General features: G+C 49.5%; 1 protein-coding gene across 5 annotated transcripts in view; it reads right to left on the bottom strand.

Annotated features, from left to right (window-relative positions):
* The window catches only part of SCAF8 (SR-related CTD associated factor 8), a 463,405-nt gene extending 445,051 nt beyond the window's left edge, over positions 1-18,354 (bottom strand). For 4 of the 5 annotated variants that reach the window (XR_012234161.1, XR_012234162.1, XR_012234163.1 and 1 more), the window contains exon 1: positions 18,024-18,354. Coding sequence is in view for 2 of the 5 variants with exons in the window: in XM_073585726.1 (XP_073441827.1) it covers positions 18,024-18,053 (30 nt within the window). In the remaining 3 variants the exon portion in view is untranslated. The remainder of the gene's footprint in view (positions 1-18,023) is intronic. The other variant, XM_073585728.1, reaches the window with a different exon arrangement.
* Positions 18,355-20,395: the final 2,041 nt, after the last annotated feature.

Below are 20,395 nucleotides of genomic sequence, written 5' to 3' on the forward strand. Positions count from 1 at the left end.
GTCAGCGGGAGTCCCTGCAATTTTATACAACGAATTAACCCCTTAAATTAACCCCTACAACTCCAAAATTTTACCCACAAACCCTCATCTAATTACTAGTGATAGACATCTAAAAAAAAAACATGAAATGAAATGGATAACTGTATACAAACCATGTGTCATTTCATGTCGGGTTGGGGAATGACTTTACAAAAGCCGGCAAATGTTTCAGCGGCTATACTGCTATGAAGAACTGTATGAATTAAAAATATACTGTATATTTAAATGTGTCTCTATGACATATATATATATGTATTCTATGTGTCTATATCTATTTTTTCGTTTGTGTTTGAAAACCTGGCATTGGGCTCCATTATATGTCCATTTTGCTAGCCTGCGAGAAAATCTCGGCAGACGGATGTTAAACGGATGCGTAGATGCGATTAAAATTGCATCATCACACGAAATTTGGCTGACAGACGGATCCCTGGTGAAGAAACCTTTGTGCGATTTCGGTCCGTCAAAATTGGACCGAATTTTTTATCGTTTAGTGTGACTCCAGCCTAACCCTAATCTCAGCCCTAAAAGGAAAATGGAGTTAAATATATATATTTTTTAATTTTATTATTTTTCCCTAACTAAGGGGGTGATAACGGGGGGTTTGATTTTCTATTTGTGGCAGGTTTTTATGTTTTGCAGCTGTCATACGCTAAAAGACGCTCTTTATTGTAAAAATAGTTTTTGCATCACCACATTTTGAGAGCTATAATTTTTTCATATTTCCATACCGAGTCATGTGAGATCTTATTTTTTGCGGGACGAGTTGAGGTTTTATTGGTACCATTTTCGGGCACGTGACATTTTTTGATCGCTTTTTATTCCGATTTTTGGGACGCAAAATGAACAAAAACCAGCATTTCACGAATGAGTGTGTGGGAAACATCGGCTGGCCCACGGATAACATGTGCATGCAGCCCGATTTCTACAAACTGACAAAATGGAGACGCTAGAGACATTTTTCTACATCTTCTCTTCATCTGAGAGAATTGGACTATACTATGATCACACGCTGATCAGAGTGTGATTTCAATAATCGTTCCGATTCTCTCAGAAGAGAGAAAAGATGTTCCTCTGGACCTGCCCATAATGAAATGCAGTACTGCTGACTCAGCCCAGAATACTGCACACTGCGATATATGGAAGAAATCGTGCACTTGGACATTACTGGATGTGTGCGCTGTCTGCTGAGCACACTAACCAAAAAGATGGCCACCCGAAAAAGCCCTTGGCCCCTGAGCCTATACACCAGGATACATACGTACAGACATACATTAAAGGGTCCAAAAACATAACTTCGTAGTCCCTCTGTGTTACTGCACACTTATGACTCCTCCCAGGGCATGCACAGGGCGCGGTGGGGATTCCATAGTTTCAGAGCTAGTACCTGAGGGTATGTATATGAGGTATACATACTCCTGGCCAGGGCCCGTCCTGTGGGCACGGTCTCGCTCCATACACTTCTACGGAGCCAGGCCAGGCCCTATAATTGGCCATATCACTAGACTGGATGGGTACTGTAGACATACAGTATCATTTTGGACCAGACAACCCCTTTAAACGGTTACTTCCTACAGTTGCCACACAGTGGCTTCTTTCTCCCATTGTACAAAATAAAAAAAGTCAATGCACATGTCTTTCCCTGGATGCCATTGTATTCAATAGCTCAGTCTACTTGAATATTGTATACTTTTTATCTGTGGTATTTGATCAGATACCACACAGGGCGAGTACACATTTAGGGATCATTCAGCACACTGATCCAATAGTAACCTGTGCTTGCCAAAGATGTGCATAACGCTGCAGCATGCACGGGTCAGTAACAGGCAGCTCCTGCTTCTGGGTGCCTACTTCAATACAAGCAATGGAGATTTTCTACACCTTAACCAGATGCTATGGAGAAAAGCTGTAGCAGAAATTACACTGTATTTCCACCGTGGATTTCACTATGTCTGATGCAGAGTTAAATCAGAGCTACACCAGCAGTATTTCTGCAACAGGGCTGCTAAACACAGAGAGTGGCTGCCAAAACTGTATTACATTGAATACAGCGGTGATCGTCACTATATGGGACCATGATCGTCATGAACATCAGCTCTGGATTCTTCCTAATAGTGTATTGGTTAATATTGGTTAAGAATCAGCTCTGTTCATTGTTATAAGGTATATCAGTGGTTTCATGTATAAATCGCGAGCTCTTAAGATTACGTAGATCTACAGCTTCTATTACAAATTTGGGCTATTGCAAGTTACATACCCCCACCTCCGCTAAAATACTACTCAAATATACTAAAAGAAGTATGTTTTCCTTCTAGACAAAATGAAGTGGATATAAAATCTATAAAAACACTAGTCCATGTTCTCATCATCTTCTGCCTCGATTACTGCAACCTCCTGCTTTGTGGCCTCCCCTCTAAGGCTGTGTTCACACGTAGCGTTTTTTTCGCGGCTTTACGAAATAAACCGCGTCAAAAACGCTTAAAAGCTTACCATTCATTTAAATGAATTCCGCAATTTTTGCGCAAATGTATGCGCTTTTACCGCGAAAAAAAAACGCTTTGCGGTAAAAAACGCAGCATGCTCATTAATTCGCGGAAAATTCCACATTTTTAGCTATTTTCTATGGGTCTGGAACCGCGCGGAAATAAACAGCAAAAAGGAGATTTTTGTGTACTCACCGTAAAATCTCTTTCTCTTAGCCTTTAATTGGGGGACACAGAACCGTGGGTGTTATGCTGCTGTCCACTAGGAGGCGACACTATGCATAATCTGAAAAAGATTAACTTTGGCTCCTCCTCTGCAGTATACACCCCTGGACGGCGTCAGCCTTCTCCAGTTTTGTGCAAAAGCATTAGGAGGAATATACCAGAAACATAACCATGCCTGTAAAAAAAAAAGGCTACTATAAACAGGCTCAAACAACAATATGAGAACCCAACCGTAACAACGGCCCGCAAGGGCTACAGGGTAGGAGCTGTGTCCCCCAATTAAAGGCTAAGAGAAAGAGATTTTACGGTGAGTACACAAAAATCTCCTTTACTCTGTCGCCTTATTGGGGGACACAGAACCGTGGGACGTCCTAAAGTAGTCCCTGGGTGGGAAGCAGTGGACGAATATTGTGCCGACAGTCCCCTAGACTTGGAGTACTGCCGCCTGCAGGACCCGTCTACCCAGGCTCGCATCCGCTGAGGACTGGGTATGCACTCTGTAGTGTTTTGTAAATGTGTGCAGGTTAGTCCAAGTGGCTGCCTTACACACTTGATGTGCTGAGGATTGATGCCGAATGGCCCAAGAGGCCCCTACCGCCCGCGTAGAGTGTGCCGTGATACCGGCCGGAAGAGGAGAATTGTTGAGGCGGTAAGCCTCTTGAATGGTGGACTTGATCCACCTAGCAAGGGTGGCTTTGGAAGCCGGTAGGCCCTTGCGAACGCCTTCTGGAAGAAGGAAAAGTGAATCAGACTTCCGGAAAGGAGCAGTCCTAGACACGTAAACACGCAATGCCCTGACAAGGTCAAGCGTATGCAGAGCCTTCTCTACCCTATGAACGGGAGCCGGGCAAAGAGACGGTAGTGATATTTCCTCATTGAGGTGGAAGCTGGACCCGACCTTCGGAAGGAAGGATGGTACTGTACGGAGAACCACCTTGTCCTGATGAAAAACCAGGAAGGGTTGTCTGCAGGAAAGAGCTGAAAGTACAGACACCCTGCGTAGCGAGGCGATTGCCACCAGGAAAACCACTTTCTGCGATAGAAAGCGGAGTGAGACCACCCTAAGGGGTTCAAAAGGAGGTGACTGTAGTGCTGTCAAGACCAGGTTGAGGTCCCACGTCTCCAACGGACGTTTGTAGGGGGGAACCAATCGGGAAACCCCTTGGAGAAAAGTCTACACTTGCGGCTTGTTAGCAATACGCCTCTGAAAGAGCACTGAAAGCGCTGAGACCTGGCTCTTCAGCGAGCCCAGGGATAGCCCGGCGTCCAGGCCTGACTGAAGGAACCCGAGGGCCTTTGGAAGAGAATAGGGAAGTGGAATCTGCCCACGAGAGTCGCACCATGTGAAGAAAAACCTTCCAGGTACGATAGTAAATCCTGGCTGAAGTTGGCTTTCGAGCCCTGATCATGGTTTTAACAACGTCCGGTGAAAAACCTGCTTGGGTCAAAACCCAGGTCTCAATGGCCACTCCGTCAAATTGAGAGCCCCTGAGTTCTGGTGGAAGAACGAGCCTTGTGACAGGAGGTCGGGACGTGTGGGGAGACGCCAGGGAGCGTCTGCTGTGAGTTGCACGACGTCGGCGTACCATGTACGCCTGGGCCAGTCTGGAGCGATCAGAATGGTGGGAACACCCTCTTGTTTGATCTTCCTCAGGACTCTGGAGATCAGGGGGAGGGGTGGAAAAATGTACAGAAGCTGGAACTGGGTCCAGTCCTGAACCAGGGCATCTGCTCTGAGCGATCGCGAATCGCGCGTCCTGGCCATGAAATTGGGAACCTTGGCATTGAGATGGGATGCCATCAGATCCACGTCCGGGGTCCCCCAACGATGACAGATCTGACCGAAGACTTCGGGATGGAGAGACCATTCCCCCGAGTCCATTCCTTGTCGGCTGAGATAGTCGGCTTCCCAGTTGTCCACGCCCGGAATGTGGACCGCGGAGAGTACCGACCTTGCATCCTCCGCCCACTGTAGGATACGCTTTACTTCGGTCATCGCCTGGATGCTGCGGGTGCCGCCTTGATGGTTCACGTATGCCACTGCCGTGGCATTGTCCGACTGTACTCTGATATGAAAGTCTGCCAGCAAGTGATGGAAGGCTTGCAACGCCAGGAAGATGGCCCGAATTTCCAGGATGTTGATGGGCATGGTCGATTCCCTTGGTGACCACCTGCCTTGCGCTCTGTGATGTAGGTGCACCGCGCCCCAACCCATAAGGCTTGCGTCAGTGGTCAAAACCTTCCATTGACCGGAAAGGATTTTCCCCTTGCAAGCGAGGTTGGCTTGAGCCACCCGTGCAGGGACCTCCTGGTGTTTGCTGATAACCGGAACTCCCTGTCGAGGGAGAACGGATTCCTGTCCCAGGACTTGAGGATGGCCAGTTGAAGGGGTCTGAAGTGAAACTGGGCAAATGGTACCGCCTCCATTGCTGCTGCCATCCTGCCAAGTACTCTCATGGTATACCGGAGAGATCTGGGGGACTTGCGGAGGAGTGTGTGAACTCCCAGACGGAGAGCCAGTGCCTTGTCCCTGGGGAGGATCACCAGACCCTTGGAGGTGTCGAATAGCATCCCCAGGAAGGTCAGAGACTGACTCGGGGTAGTCGAGGACTTCTGTAAATTGACTAACCATCCCAGGCGCGTCAGAGTGTCGATCGTGATCGAGACGTTGACCTCGCCGTCCTTGAGGGTGGAGGCCTTGATGAGAAGGTCGTCCAGGTATGGAACGACTACTATGCCTCTGGAGTGCAGAACATCCATGGTAGCTGCCATGACCTTTGTAAATGTTCTGGGGGCCGTGGCCAGACCGAACGGGAGGGCCACAAACTGATAATGGTCTTGGTTGATTGCGAATCTGAGAAACCTCTGATGGGAGGGAGCAATTGGTATATGCAGGTATGCATCCTGTATGTCTATGGAGGCAAGATATTCTCCTTTTTCCATAGACGCAACGATTGACCGGAGGGATTCCATGCGGAAGTGACGAACTCGAACGTACTTGTTGAGTTGCTTGAGGTCTAGTATGGGTCGGACGCTGCCTCCCTTCTTGGGCACCACGAACAGGTTGGAGTAGAACCCTCGGAAGCGCTCTTCTGCTGGGACTGGCACTATGACTCCTGCTCGCAGGAGGGAAGAAACCGCTTGACGGAAGGCCTGAGCTTTGAGCGGGGATTTTGGAGGGACAGATGGAAAAAAAACCTGTGCGGTGGGCTGGTAGTAAACTCGATTTTGTATCCTGAAGACACTATTTCCTTGACCCACTTGTCTTCTGTAATAGGCAGCCAGACCTGCTGAAAGAGTAGCAGTCGTCCGCCAACAAGTGGGGTGTCTTCGAGAGGGCATGAGTCAGGACGAGGGAAAAGTCTGAGGTTTTCCTCCTTTAGGTTTTGCCTGGCTTGCCTTTGATTGCCAGTTCCTGTCCGGCCTCTGTGCCGCCGTGTGTTGTCCCTGCGGGGGGAACGATTACGGTTTTGTGCTGGGCGTGAGACGGACCAGCCCGAAGAATTCCAAAAGGATTGGAAACGAGATTGATTACGCCTTTTAAACGTGCGTTTTGGTCTTAGTTGAGGGAGGGAAGTACTTTTGCCCCCGGTAGCATTGGATATCATTGTATCCAGCTTTTCACCGAAAAGACGGCCACTGAAGTACGGGAGATTTGTTAGGTACTTTTTTGAGGCCGCATCCGCTTTCCATTCTCTTAGCCAGAGAATACGCCGGATTGTAATGGCGTTTGATGCTATTCCCGCTATTCCTCTTGCAGAGTCCAACGCTGCAAGGACCATGTAATCTGCCACCACTGCAATTTGCACCGCCTGGTCCGCCATCTGAGGATTTGAAGCTTGAAGGCCCTTTTGCAATAGAGCAGCCCAAGCCATGATGGCCTTGGCTGCCCAGACTAAAGCAAATGCGGGAGCCAAAGAGGCACCTGCCGCTTCAAAGATTGAACGAGCCATGCGTTCGACTTGTCTGTCTGCTGTGTCCTTGAGGGTTGATCTGTCCGGCAGCGAGAGAAGCGTTTGTGCTGCCAGCCCAGAGACTGGAGGGTCCACTTCAGGCGGATCTGTCCAATCCTTGGTGTCTTTCTGTGGAAAGGGGTATTTTGCTTCCAAATACTTGCGATTGGCGAATTTCTCAGGCTGCGAAAAATGCTTAGAAAGGATTTTTTGGAATTCCGGGTGATTAGGGAAGACCTTCGATGGTTTCTGAACACTTTCAAAGGAAATGTTGTGTTCTGGTGCTTCCGGGGTTGGATCTGAAATGTCCAGCACCCGAAGGATGGAAGAGACGATATCCTCAACTATCGCAGTATTGCTAGGGGGACTAGGGAGCAAAGCGTTCTCTGTTTCGTTATCTGAATTGGAGTCACATATGCCCTCTGAGTCCTGCGCATCGCTAAGGAGCTCCCTAGCGGGCGAACTAGAGCGGAGGTTTCCCGTAGTCTGGGATCATTGTGGAGATCCGCATTGTCCTTCTCTATCAGGGGACGGCCTCGGTGACCTGAGGCCACTGTGTCTTTCCCTGGAGGGGGAAGACCTATTGCTATGTGAGGACACAGCTGAACGCGACCTGTGGGTCCGCTTACGCCTCGAACTGTCGGAAGCGCCCTGATCATGAGACCGGACGTCCCTTTGCTGGGTAACGTTCATAGCCGAGACATGACCCTGCAGAGCCTGCAGTAATGTAGAGGTCAGGTTATCTATAGACTGTGTCATAGACTGCGACATCTGAGTTGTCCATTCCAGCGCAGTAGCGGTCGCAGAAGCGTTGGTAGGGACTTCTTGGGGTTCTGCTCCGTTTTTTTTTTTGGGTACAGTCCCGGCAGTGCGGATACGTGCTGCCGCTGGGGAGAGTGCAGACTGCATAAAAGCAGTCTTGCCTGGTTCTTTTCTTTGAGCCCGACATAGTACCTAGGCTGATTAATAGAGACCCTACAGGGGTATCTACGCAGAGGAAAAAGGAGTAGGAGAGCGCTATAGGTTATAGGAATTCACAGCTGAGTACCAAGGACCTAGCTGTGATCTTACCCCACCGGTGCTCCCCTTAGGTCCAGCGCTGATAAGCCCCATGTCCTGTGCCCCCCGGAGACTCTGTGCTGCCTTCCTCCAGGTGCAGCAAGATGGCCACCGGATTCTGAGGTGGAGAGGGAAGGGGGCGGAGAGCTGGAAAAGGGCGCGCTGGGCCATGTAAAAGCGCGCCCTTCCTGCCTCGATCCGCCCCTTCTATGACACTGCAGTGTCATTTTCGTCATCCGGGGGGGCGTGCCAGGGGCGGGCCGGGGGGGCGGGGAAAAGGCGGCGGCTTCGGCTAGGCCGAAGCCGCGGTCTAAATTAGAGGCCTGATGCCCAGGAGGGGGTCGGATTTGCACCGGACCCCCCAGAATGGGCGACTGGCTAGCGGTGGGGGCAGCAGTGCTAGCGGTTCCTGTGTGGGGGGTCCCTGGAGCGCCATGGAGCCACTGCTGCTGCAGAGGCAGGGGCGCAGAAAGCCCTGTCTCTGCTGTGCCACGTCTGCCTGCACCCTCCCCCGGCCCCAGCAGAATCCCACAGCTGGGCTGGGGTCCCTGGTGCAGAATGCTGTCTGTACTCGGACCCTACCTGCAGCGTCTCAACCTAATGCCCCCTGCGGGGGATTAGGGAGGGTGCGTCTGTCACCGTCAGGGGGTCTTCATCCTTGCCTCAACCTCAACCCAGACCCTGAAGGGGGTTGGGGAAGGAGGGGGGGTCTCAACTTCGGACCAGTACCCGAGGGACTGGGGAAGGAGCGACATGGGGGACCGCCATCTCTACTTCAACTGGGCACCCCTAAAAAGGGGGCCAAGGAAGGAGCCATGCCGGGAGTCTCGCTGGAGACCCACTTTTCTTCATCTGTTCCGACGAAAGGAAAAAAAGAAAAAAAGGTGTGCCTCCTTGCGACACTAAGCAAAAACTGGAGAAGGCTGACGCCGTCCAGGGGTGTATACTGCAGAGGAGGAGCCAAAGTTAATCTTTTTCAGATTATGCATAGTGTCGCCTCCTAGTGGACAGCAGCATAACACCCACGGTTCTGTGTCCCCCAATAAGGCGACAGAGTAAAAACTCGCGTTTTTTGCGCAAAAACCACACGGAAAAAACCACGCGTTTTCTGAGAAGGATACAGGATTTTATGCAGAAATTTTCTGCATTTTTGATGCGTTTTTTTCCCGCGCGTTTTCTGACTCATAGAAAATAGCAAAAACGCGGACTATTCCGCAAAATTAATAAGCATGCTGTGTTTTTTTACTGTGAAGCGTTTTTTTCACAGAAAAAAACGAATCAATGTGCACAAAAAGTGCGGAATTCATTTAAAATGGGATGCTTCTTGTATGCGTTTTTGAAGCGTTTTGACCGGGACAAACGCTTCAAAAATGCTTATGTGGGCACACAGCCTAACACCCCTTCAATCTAACCTAAACTCTGCTGACTAAGGCTGGCGTCACACTGCGTTATGGCAGTCTGTTAGACGGACTGCGTTACATCGCGGTATAACGCGAAGTAATGCAGTCCATTAACACTGCCATTAACCCCCATTATCGGGCGCATCGCAATGCATGCCATAAAGCGGCATGCACTACCGATGTGCTGTCATTCTGTGACGGAGCCTCGGACGCGGGCTGCAGCGTCCAACGCTCCGTCACCGCTTGCGCAGATGAAGCATCTGCGCTAGTGGTATAGCATAGCGCGATCGCGTTATGCAATATTGTTAACGTAGCCCGTCAACGCTATGCGTTGAACGGACTGCTTTAACGCAGTATGAACCTGGCGTAATCCACCTATTCCCCAGCCTCTACTCTCTGTCAATACCTTCACTGTCCTCCCATTGCCCAGAGACTCCAATTCAAAATCATAACCATGGCATACAAAGCCATCCACAACATGTCTCCTCCATACATCTATGACCTAGTCTCTCGGTAGTTACCTGCACGCAACTTCTGATCCCCACAAGATCTCCTTCTCTACTCCCCTCGTATGTTCTCTTCCCACAATCGCATACTATATTTCTCCCGGGCATCCCCCCTACTCTGGAACTCTCTACCCCAATATATCAGAATCTGGCCTGTCGTGGAAACCTTCAAAAGGAACCTGAAGACCTACCTCTTCTGACGAGCCTACAACCTGCAATAACCCATGTTTCACCATAACACTGCAGAACCAGCTCTGCAGTCACCTACTGTATCCTCACCCGTCCCTTACAGACTGAGTCCTTATGGGCAGGGGTCCTCGCACCTCCTGGACCAGTTGGTGACTCGTTTTGTTCAAGATTACTGTACTTGTTTTTTTGGTGTGTCTACCCATTTTCACATGTAAAGCGCCACAAAATAAATGGCACTATAATAAGAAATAATAAAGAGTGAGACAGAATGGTACAGACTCCTTGAGCGCTGACGATATCAAACATAAACTGTACTAAAGAAAAAAAAAAGGGACACCAAGTGCAAGAGGGTCTTATCCAAGGGAGAAAAGAGGAGTTAGATGATTTGAGGAACTGCTCACCTGTCAGGGTTGTGTTAACCCACAACATAGGAATCAGGACAAATCAGCTCCTTCTATGTGTTTTGAAGTAGGTAGATCTACTATTGTGGTTCTCCTGGGCAACAAGTTAGTGCAATGTCAAAACTCATAGAAAATAACCCGTTTGACCTTACCATCGGTTTCCTGTATCTACATCAGTGTGGACTATCACCCTCATTTTCCTACCCCTTGATAAATTGTACACTACTTTTTTAAATTTTATTTGCTGCTGTTCGGAACGTTTTAAAATTCTAAACCACTGCGTTAGTGTACGCTGACATGAGATTGATTTGTAGAAAATTTTATATAATATGGTACCACCTCGATGGATGAAACCTCACTAAAATCACTATCTCATGCTGCGGACACTCATTGCCAATTTCCCCTTGGCAAATATAGTGACAACACCTTACAACAATAACCCTTTAGGCTGGGTTCACACGTGGCGTTTTTTTTCGCGTTTCCGCGGCGGTTTTTACAGCGCAATTTTGCCGCAAAAACACGAAAAATAAGCATCCCATGCATTCCTATGGGATTCCACAATGCTGTGCTAATGCTGCGGTTTTTACCGCGGCGGAATTGCTTTGCGGTAAAAAATGCAGCATGCTCATTAATTTTGCGTAATCGCGGCGATCCTGCACCCATAGGAATGCATTGTTCTGCTTACTTTCTGCATGTGGCTGTGCACACCATGTGAAAAGAAAGCAGTACATGATTTGCGGATGGTACCCACGGTCCAGAGGAGAGGAGACTGTCCTCCGGGCTTTGGGTACCATATCCCTGTAAAAAAGAGAATTTAAAATAAAAAATATTGTTATTCTCACCTTCCGACGTCCCGCGCAGCCTTCCCGCCTCTCTCCACGCTCCAGGTCCACGAGAGTTCCGCTACGGGTGAACCCAGCCTAACACTTGCATTGTCCCCTGTTGGCGATCTGCTGTGAATGGGCCCATTAATCGAACACGGACTATGTTTTATATATTTGACCAGAACCCGATTTTAGGGCTCATACTCACGAGAAATACGAACGAGTGCAATCCGTTAAAAAAAACGGATTGCACTCGGACCAAAGTTATTCAATAGGTGACATCTCATTTGCAAGTTTTTTCTCAGCCGAAATCAGACTGAGAAAAAAAAAAAAAAATTGCAGCATGCTGCGTATTCTCGGGAGAGATACAAGTCAATGGGTGCGAGAAAAAAATCGGCCATCACTCGCACCATGCGAGTGCTGTCCGATTTTTACGCACCGGTGTCCTTTGAAAAGCCGGCAATTCATATATGGCTATACAGTAAAGTCACACTGACATGTTATTATACAAAATATATAATACATGTATACACATAGGAGTATATATATCAGTGGCACATAAAATATATATATATATATATATATATATATATATATATATATATATATATATATATATATATATTTCATTGAGAGATACATAGTAGAATAGCCGGTAATTCATTTGTCGGCTTTTGTAAAATCATTGCGGAAGCCGACAGGATAGGAGACATGGTTTACATACAGTAAACCATTGCAGAGCAGTTAGATTTATGTCAGTGACTAACAGTGTTAGTAGTGTCTATGTGTAAAATTTGGGAGCTGTATGTATTTAATAAAAGAATGTATTCACGGGAAAAAAATTGCGTGGGCTCCTGCTCAATTTTCTGTGCCAGAGAGGGAAAGCCAGTGACTGAGTTTCACCTGCAGAACCAGTCGGACGATTATAATCACGATGATCGCCCGCAATCTTATGTAAAACAGCTATTTTCCTTCAAGATTACATGATTATACAGGGAACCAGTAAAGACGGCAGCGGCATATGGCTGTTATGGTTATGAGCCGCAACATGACCACTACACATGAACACTGTCTTAGGCTAGTTTCACACTAGCGTTTATGAGCGCAGCGACGGCCTGCGCACGGCCGCCGCTAAGCCCTGCCCCCTGCCGCGCATCCGCCGGTAGCTCCGCCCACCGGCTCATGACGCTGCATGCGCCCTGCGTCTCCTATCTTTATCACAGGGGGCGCAGGCTGTGCGCAGTATGCGTTTGGTGGCGCATGCGCCTTTTTGACGGTGCGCCGACGCAACCAAACTGCAGCAGGTTGCATTTGGCGCAGGTCGGCGCACCGTCAAAAGGACGCATGCGCCGCCAAACGCATACTGCGCACGGCCTGCACCCCCAGTGATAAAGATAGGGGACGCAGGGCGCATGCAGCGTCATGCGCCGGTGGGCGGAGCTACCGGCGGAGACGCGGCAGGGGGCGGGGCTTAGCGGCGGCCGTGCGCAGGCCGTCGCTGCGCTCATAAACACTAGTGTGAAACTAGCCTTAAAGGGGCTGTCCAGTCAAAAAAAAAAAAATTTTATCTATTGGATGTGATCGGTGGAGGTGTGCCAGTGGGACCCGCACCAATCGGCAAAATGGGGAACTTTTAGGCTGAGTTCACACGTGGCGTTTTTTTCGCGTTTCCGCGGCGGTTTTAACCACGCGATTTTGCCACGAAAACGCGATAAATAAGCATCCCATGCATTCCTATGGGATTCCGCAATGCTGTGCTAATGCTGCAGTTTTTACCGCAGCGGAATCGCTTCGCGGTAAAAACCGCAGCATGCTCATTAATTTGCGGAATCGCGGCGATCCCGCACCCATAGGAATGCATTGCTCCGCTTACTTCCCGCATGTGGCTGTGCACACCATGCGGAAAGTAAGCAGAACATTTGCGGATGGTACCCACAGTCCGGAGGAGAGGAGACTGTCCTCCGGGCTTTGGGTACCACATCCCTGTAAAAAATAGAATTTAAAAATAAAAAATATTGTTATTCTCACCCTCCGACGTCCCGCGCAGTCTTCCCGCTTCTCTTCACTTCTATGTTTGATGAGTGTGACCAACCTGTCAATCAGTTCTCCAAGCGATGCTACAGATCGCTTGGAAAACGCTAGCATTCTGCAAGCTAAATGCGCTTGCAAAATGCTAGTTTTTCCGCGGGAAAATCGCGGGAATTTAAAATGCGATTTTCCCGCGGACTGGAATTCCGGAATTCTCGCTGTAATTTCCGCGAGAGTTCCGGTACGTGTGCACTTAGCCTTACACCCGTTAGAATGGAGCAGCACTGCGCATGGTCAATCAATGGTTCATCCACTCAACACCCCAGAGAGAAGAAATGGAGTGGCGGTCTGATCTGAGGCTCCATATTGTAATAGAAGTTGCCCATTCTGCAGATAGGTGTGAGTCCCTGTAGGCCGAAGGCCTCACCGAGCAGACAGTTATCATCTGACCTGTGGACAGCTCATACCTTCCTTAACCAGACAAACCCTTAAAGTTCTGGTAATGTAAGAAAGTTGGTAGCTCCAGCTCAGCGATCTGTTTCCTGTACAACCCTCTTCTCTACACATAAGGCATGTCAGCTATCAAGTTCAAAGTGATGAGAAAAGTTTTTCAATCCAGCACAGCAAAGTAAAAGCAAACAATACTTTACTGTTACTTCATTAAGTTAGTTGCATAGATAGAAATTTCGCTTTTTATCAGTTTAAGCTGGAGGTGCATGGTAACTTCAACCAAAGATTGCTGTATTTTGCTTCTTTGTGCTAGTGGATGAAGTCTTAACTCATTTTCACTGGACAACCCTTATAGTCTTATGTGTATGAGCACCATGGACATGACATTCTGAACAGATGTCACCAAATGTAGCTCGATTTGCCAACGGTCTGCAGATAAAATCTTTCTTAGGCTATGTCCACACGGTCAGTAACCGGCAGTGCTTTAGATGCAGCACATGTCCGCTCCGTCCTACTGAACGCAGGTGATTCCATATGTGTTCATTGAACCGTGCGGAATCACTGCGTCCTATACATTGTACTGGAGACTCGCGTCTCCGCAAGATAAACAGACATGCTGCGGTCTGAAGAGACTTGCTGTAGGTCTGTCTCCGCAGGGAAGCCGGAGGTGTCTGTGCACGCAAAGCGGACATGGGATTTCTTGAAATCCCCTCCACTATGCTGTAACATCTGGAAGCTGCGGGTTTTATGCTGCGGCAGTACACAGCATCCAACCCGAAGCGTTTACTAACCATGGAAACATACCCTTATACTTCTCTGTGCTGGTGTATGAAACCATGGCGACAGGAGGAGTAAAGCAGAAAGACACACATCCTCCAGAATACAAGCAGACTTAGGCTGGGTTCACAAGTAGCAGAACTCTGGCGGAAATTACCGCGAGAATTCCGAATTCCATTCCGCGGGAAAATCACATTTTAAATTCCCGCGGAAAAACTAGCATTTTGCAAGCGTTATTAGCTTGCAGAATTGCTAGTGTTTTCCAAGCGATCTGTAGCATCGCTTGGAGAACTGATTGACAGGTCGGTCACACTCGTCAAACATAGTGTTTGACGAGTGTGACCAACATTTTACTATTGAGGCTGCCTATGCGGCATCAATAGTAAAAGATAGGATGTAAAAAATAATTTAAAAAAAATATTGTTAGGGTCCCAGTAATCCTTTGCGAGAATTACCGTGATGACGTCCGTTCTCGAGGGATCGCGACGTCTCGCGGTCATTCGCGATGACATCGCGCGAATGACCGCGAGAACGGACGTCATCGCTCACAAACAATTACTGGGACCGGGAGCGTGGAGAGAGGCGGGAAGGCTGTGCGGGACGTCGGAAGGTGAGAATAACAATATTTTTTATTTTACATTCTATTTTTTTTACAGGGATATGGTACCCAAAGCCCGGAGGACAGTCTCCTCTCCTCCGGACCGTGGGTACCATCCGCAAATGTTCTGCTTACTTTTCGCATGGTGGGCACAGCCACATGCGGAAAGTAAGCAGAACAATGCATTCCTATGGGTGTGGGATCGCCGCGATTCCGCTAAATTAATGAGCATGCTGCGTTTTTTACCGCGAAGCGATTCCTCCATGGTAAAAACCGCAGCATTAGCACAGCATTGCGGAATCCCATAGGAATGCTTATTTTCGCGTTTTTGCGGCAAAACCGCCGCGAAAAAACCGCCACGTGTGAACATAGCCTTAAAGGGGTTATCCACCACTCGGATACCCTCTTCTTAAGGGCACCTGTCAGCTCATACATACCCAGTCTGGTATGTTTGACTCTGAAATGTTATGTTGGTTCAGAGAAAACCACTTAATAGCTGCTGGGAACCTGAGCCATGCGGGTGACTAGTCACAAAGGCGAGTCCCGGCGACTACTCCCCGCCCACTGACAAGCCTCTGCCTGTGTGCACATACACACACAACATGGTGCGAGCAGTGATTGGGGGGAGCTGGGAGACCCATGTCAGAAACTGTAGAGAATCACACTAAGAATTTCAGATTAATGCTGGTTTTTATTAAGCCTATGCTTAATAAAAACCAGCATGGTAAGGAGACAAAAAGCGACAGGTAGTGCCTTTAGGGATTGACTTTGACCCGTCCAGGTTCTGTTCCAATTTGTCGCTGCGTTCTGTACGGGCAGAGATATGCAACGCTCCAGTAGATTCTCTGGTCCCCTACGTGTAGGCCGAGGCTCGTCACTGCCAGTGGGTGGAGACAAGCCGCCAGAGACCTGCCTGTATGACTAGTCCCCAGCGGCTAGTAAACGGCAGCGTGAGAGAAGCCGCCAGGGACCCTCATGTATGACTAGTCCCCAGCAGCTAGTAAACGGCAGCGTGAGAGAAGCCGCCAGGGACCGGCCTGTACTACTAGTCCCTAGCGGCTAGTAAACGGCAGCGTGAGAGAAGCCGCCAGGACCCGCCTGTATGACTAGTCCCCAGCAGCTAGTAAACGCCAGCGTGAGAGAAGCCGCCAGGACCCGCCTGTATGAATAGTCCCCAGCAGCTAGTAAACGGCAGCGTGAGAGAAGCCGCCAGGACCCGCCTGTATGAATAGTCCCCAGCAGCTAGTAAACGGCAGCGTGAGAGAAGCCGCCAGGACCCGCCTGTATGACTTGTCCCCAGCGGCTAGTAAACGGCAGCGTGAGAGAAGCCACCAGGGACCCTCATGTATGACTAGTCCCCAGCGGCCAGTAAACGGCAGCGTGAGAGAAGCCGCCAGGACCCGCCTGTATGACTAGTCCCCAGCAGCTAGTAAACGGCAGCGTGAGAGAAGCCACCAGGGACCCTCATGTATGACTTGTCCCCAGCGGCTAGTAAACGGCAGCGTGAGAGAAGCCACCAGGGACCCTCATGTAGAACTAGTCCCCAGCGGCTAGTAAACGGCAGCGTGAGAGAAGCCGCCAGGACCCGCCTGTATGACTAGTCCCCAGCAGCTAGTAAACGGCAGCGTGAGAGAAGCCGCCAGGGACCCTCATGTATGACTAGTCCCCAGCAGCTAGTAAACGGCAGCGTGAGAGAAGCCGCCAGGACCCGCCTGTATTAGTCCCCAGCAGCTAGTAAACGGCAGCGTGAGAGAAGCCGCCAGGACCCGCCTGTATGACTAGTCCCCAGCAGCTAGTAAACGGCAGTGTTAAGAGACAAACATCACTGACTGTGATCAGACCTCCAGTGGCTAATGCAAGATGCGCAAAGTTTGGGCTTCAGGTGACAGGTTCCCCTTAAATACTATATTCCACCTTAAGCCTCATACCCATTGGCGATAAAAAAAAACGGTCCAATTTCTGGACTGGAAAAAAGGGTGGAGAGTTATGCCAGTGTCATGCGATTTCTAAGCGATTTTTTATTGTTCCATCCGTTTTTTTTCCCAGCCACTCTTTTTCTACAGTCATTTACAGGACCATTTACAGTGTTCTATACCACAGAATGGTGATGTATCTGTTAAAGACGGATGGAAAATGGATGGTCCGTTTTTTTAATCGCACCCATTGACTTCTACTGCCGAAAATCGCAGCATGCTGTGATTTTTTTCTCAGACCGATTTGGCTGAGGAAAAAATTGCAAGTAAGATGTCACCCATTCACTAACATGGGTCAGAGTGCAATCCGATTAAAAATTGGATTGCAATCGTCCGATTTTATCGCCAGTGAGTATGAGGCCTTCCATATCGGCGTCAGTCCAGCAGCTAATGGCAACACTCACACCTCCCGGGACAGCCAAGGTTCGTAATGGGGGTCCGACTGCCGAGAGATACCGAGAACCAGGGCGCCGAACAGCCCAGTGTGACTGGTCAGACAAGCGCCCCAATCATTCGTAATGGGGGTCCGACTGCCGAGAGATACCGAGAACCAGGGCGCCGAACAGCCCAATGTGACTGGTCAGACAAGCGCCCCAATCATTCGTAATGGGGTCCGGGCGCTGTGACCTGCACCACTCCTGGAAGAATGAAAGGAACAGATGGGCGCCACTGCTCTCAGATGGGCGGGGACGTTACCCCATAACCTAAGGGTGATTGGGGGGGGCAAACTGGAGAGCCCCCTGGAAGGGAACAGCAGAGGCTCTGCAGTGCTAACACTTGGCAGCCCAGCGACCTGTGCAGAGGCAGAGTGCAGCCCCTGCGGCCTGGCAGTGCCGTGCAGCGGGCTGGGGAGAGCGGCCGGGCCTGTGCACCGCGCACACTCAGCCCTTGCACCACACAGCCCCGCTCCCGGGGGTCGGCGTCATGGCGGCAGGAGACAATGCTGTGGTGCAGGAGCCCGGCCTGAGCGCGGACACGGAGGGGAGTGGGCGCCCCCGCACCAGGCCTCGTGTGCACTGCCGCACCAGGCGGGATTCCGACACCCCGTTATATGCCTGCCACTGAGGGGGGGGGAAGCACAGGGAGGAAGCGCTGATCCGAAGGGCTCGATGGCTACAAACCTCGCTGTTAAAGGTTTTGACGGCCTCCATGTTGTCGGCTGATGTAGGTTCGCCGTGTTGTTTGGAGGCGGTGTCGGGGAGAGACGAGGAGGAGGAGGAGAGAAGGAAGTGCCCGGCAGGGGGCGCTCACAGCCTCGGCCTGTGCATTCACAGTGTGCGCTGAGGAAGCTGTAGGGCCGGGGTGAGCGCCTCAGCGGGATGTGCTCTGTGCGTAACATAGGCTGTGAATGGCGACTACAGCGGGAGATGCAGCGCCCCGGTACAGGCTGTCCGGGCGGCATTACCGGCCTGCGCACGGGACACAACACGGCCGTTATCAGAGGCCGCCAGCTAAGGGCAGGTGTGGCCGGCCAAGCACAGCACTTCCTGCCTAGAGGAAGGGCAGCGCCGTCTAGTGGCCGCTAGAGAGGCTTTTAACTTCGCTTGGCGTCTGTGGATGTAAGGGGCGGCCAGTGACAGCTTGGGGCCCCTGTGCGAGAAATGTGCCTGGGCCCCGCTCTGCCCGGGGTGTCGCTAATGATGGGTACAATCTGGCCATGGGCCCCAGAGCGAGATCACCGCACTGCAAGCAGGGGTGTACCTAGAGTTGTCAGGGCACCATAGCAAAAGTTCTAGTTGGGCCTGACACCTCTGATATATGTTTTTACTAAGATGGGGCGATTTATATCTCTGGTAGCCAGTACAGGCTTATTCCCAATCCCGATGGTAAGGGATAACTTACTGCCATTTGGGGGACTGACCACTGGGACCCCCATCAATCCTGAGAACAGGACTCTACAGCTGAGCAATGAATGGACTGGAGGGTGCAGGCTTCACTTCTGCTCTATTCATTGTCTATGGAACTGATGGAAATAGCAGCCGAGCTTATACACGCGCGTCTCAATAAATTACAATATCGTCAGTTTATTTCAGCTCTTCAATACAAAAAGTGAATCTCAGATATTATATTCTATAGAGTCATTACAGAGTGATCTATTTCACATGTTTAGTTCTGTTAATGTCGATGACTATGGCTTACAGCCAATCAAAACCCAAAAGTCATTATCTCAGTAAATTAGAACACTTTATAACACCAGCTTGAAAAAGGATTTTAAAATCCAAAATGTTGGCCTACTGAAATGTATGTTCAGTAAATGCACTCAATACGTGGTCGAGACTCCTTTTGCATCAATTACTGCATCAATGTGGCGTGGCATGGAGGTGATCAGCCTGTGACACTGCTGAGGTGTTATGGAAGCCTAGTTTGCTTTGATAGCAGCCTTCAGCTCGTCTGCATTGTTGGGTCTGGTGTCTCTCATCTTCCTCTTGACAATACCCCGTAGATTCTCTATGGGGTTAAGGTCAGGCGAGTTTGCTGACCAATCAAGCACAGTGATACCGTTGTTTATAAGCCAGGTATTGGTACTTTTGGCAATGTGGACAGGTGCCAAATCCTGCTGGAGAATGAAATTTCCATCTCCAAAAAGCTTGTCGGCAGAGGGAAGCAGGAAGTTCTCTAAAATTTCCTGGTAGACGGCTGCGCTGACTTTGGTCGTGATAAAACACAGTGGACCTACACCAGCAGATGACATGGCTCCCCAAACCATCAGCAATTGTGGAAACGTCACTCTAGACCTCAAGTAGCTTGGATTGTGGCCTCTCCACTCTTCCTCCAGACTCTGGGACCTTGGTTTCCAAATGAAATGCAAAATTTACTTTTATCTGAAAACACCACCTTGGATCAATGAATAACAGTCCAGTTCTTTTACTCCTTGGCCCAGGTAAGATGCTTCTGGTGTTGTCTATTGGTCATGAGTGGCTTGACCCACGGAATGCGACACTTGTAGCCCATGTCCAGGATATGTCTGTGTATAGTGTGTTATGAATGGGTCACCGAGGAGGAAAACAAGACCAAGCCAAGTCACAGAAAACCAGAGAGGTTGGTTGCTACGCGGATTGCAGACCCCTGATCCTAACCACACAACTAACAGCAGCCATGGAGCGTACCTACGATGATTCTTGATGCCTTGTCACAGCCGGAGGACTAAATAAGCCTAAAGCAAGAAAAGGGGAAATCTAAACTGCCCCAGAGCAGACCCCAAAGGAATAGACAGCCCCCACACATGTATTGACGGTGAGACAAGATGAAAGCACAAACACAGGTAGGAAAATAGGCTGAGCAAACCATGGGGCCCACACTAACTAGACAGGAAAGGAAAGATACTGTCTGTAATCAAGCCAAAAAACCCTGCAAAAATGTCCAACACTTCTGATAGCAAAAAATACCCTGAAGTCACTAGACTTCTCCCACTATATCAGCACTCTGGCATATTCTGAGAACAGAGCAAAAAGAGGCCAATCTAATAAGGGACAAAAAGAAAACTAGCACATAC

Source organism: Dendrobates tinctorius, unplaced genomic scaffold (assembly GCF_039654945.1).
Source record: "Dendrobates tinctorius isolate UK_male_01 unplaced genomic scaffold, ASM3965494v1 ptg000087l, whole genome shotgun sequence".
NCBI classification, from domain to species: Eukaryota; Metazoa; Chordata; class Amphibia; order Anura; family Dendrobatidae; genus Dendrobates; species Dendrobates tinctorius.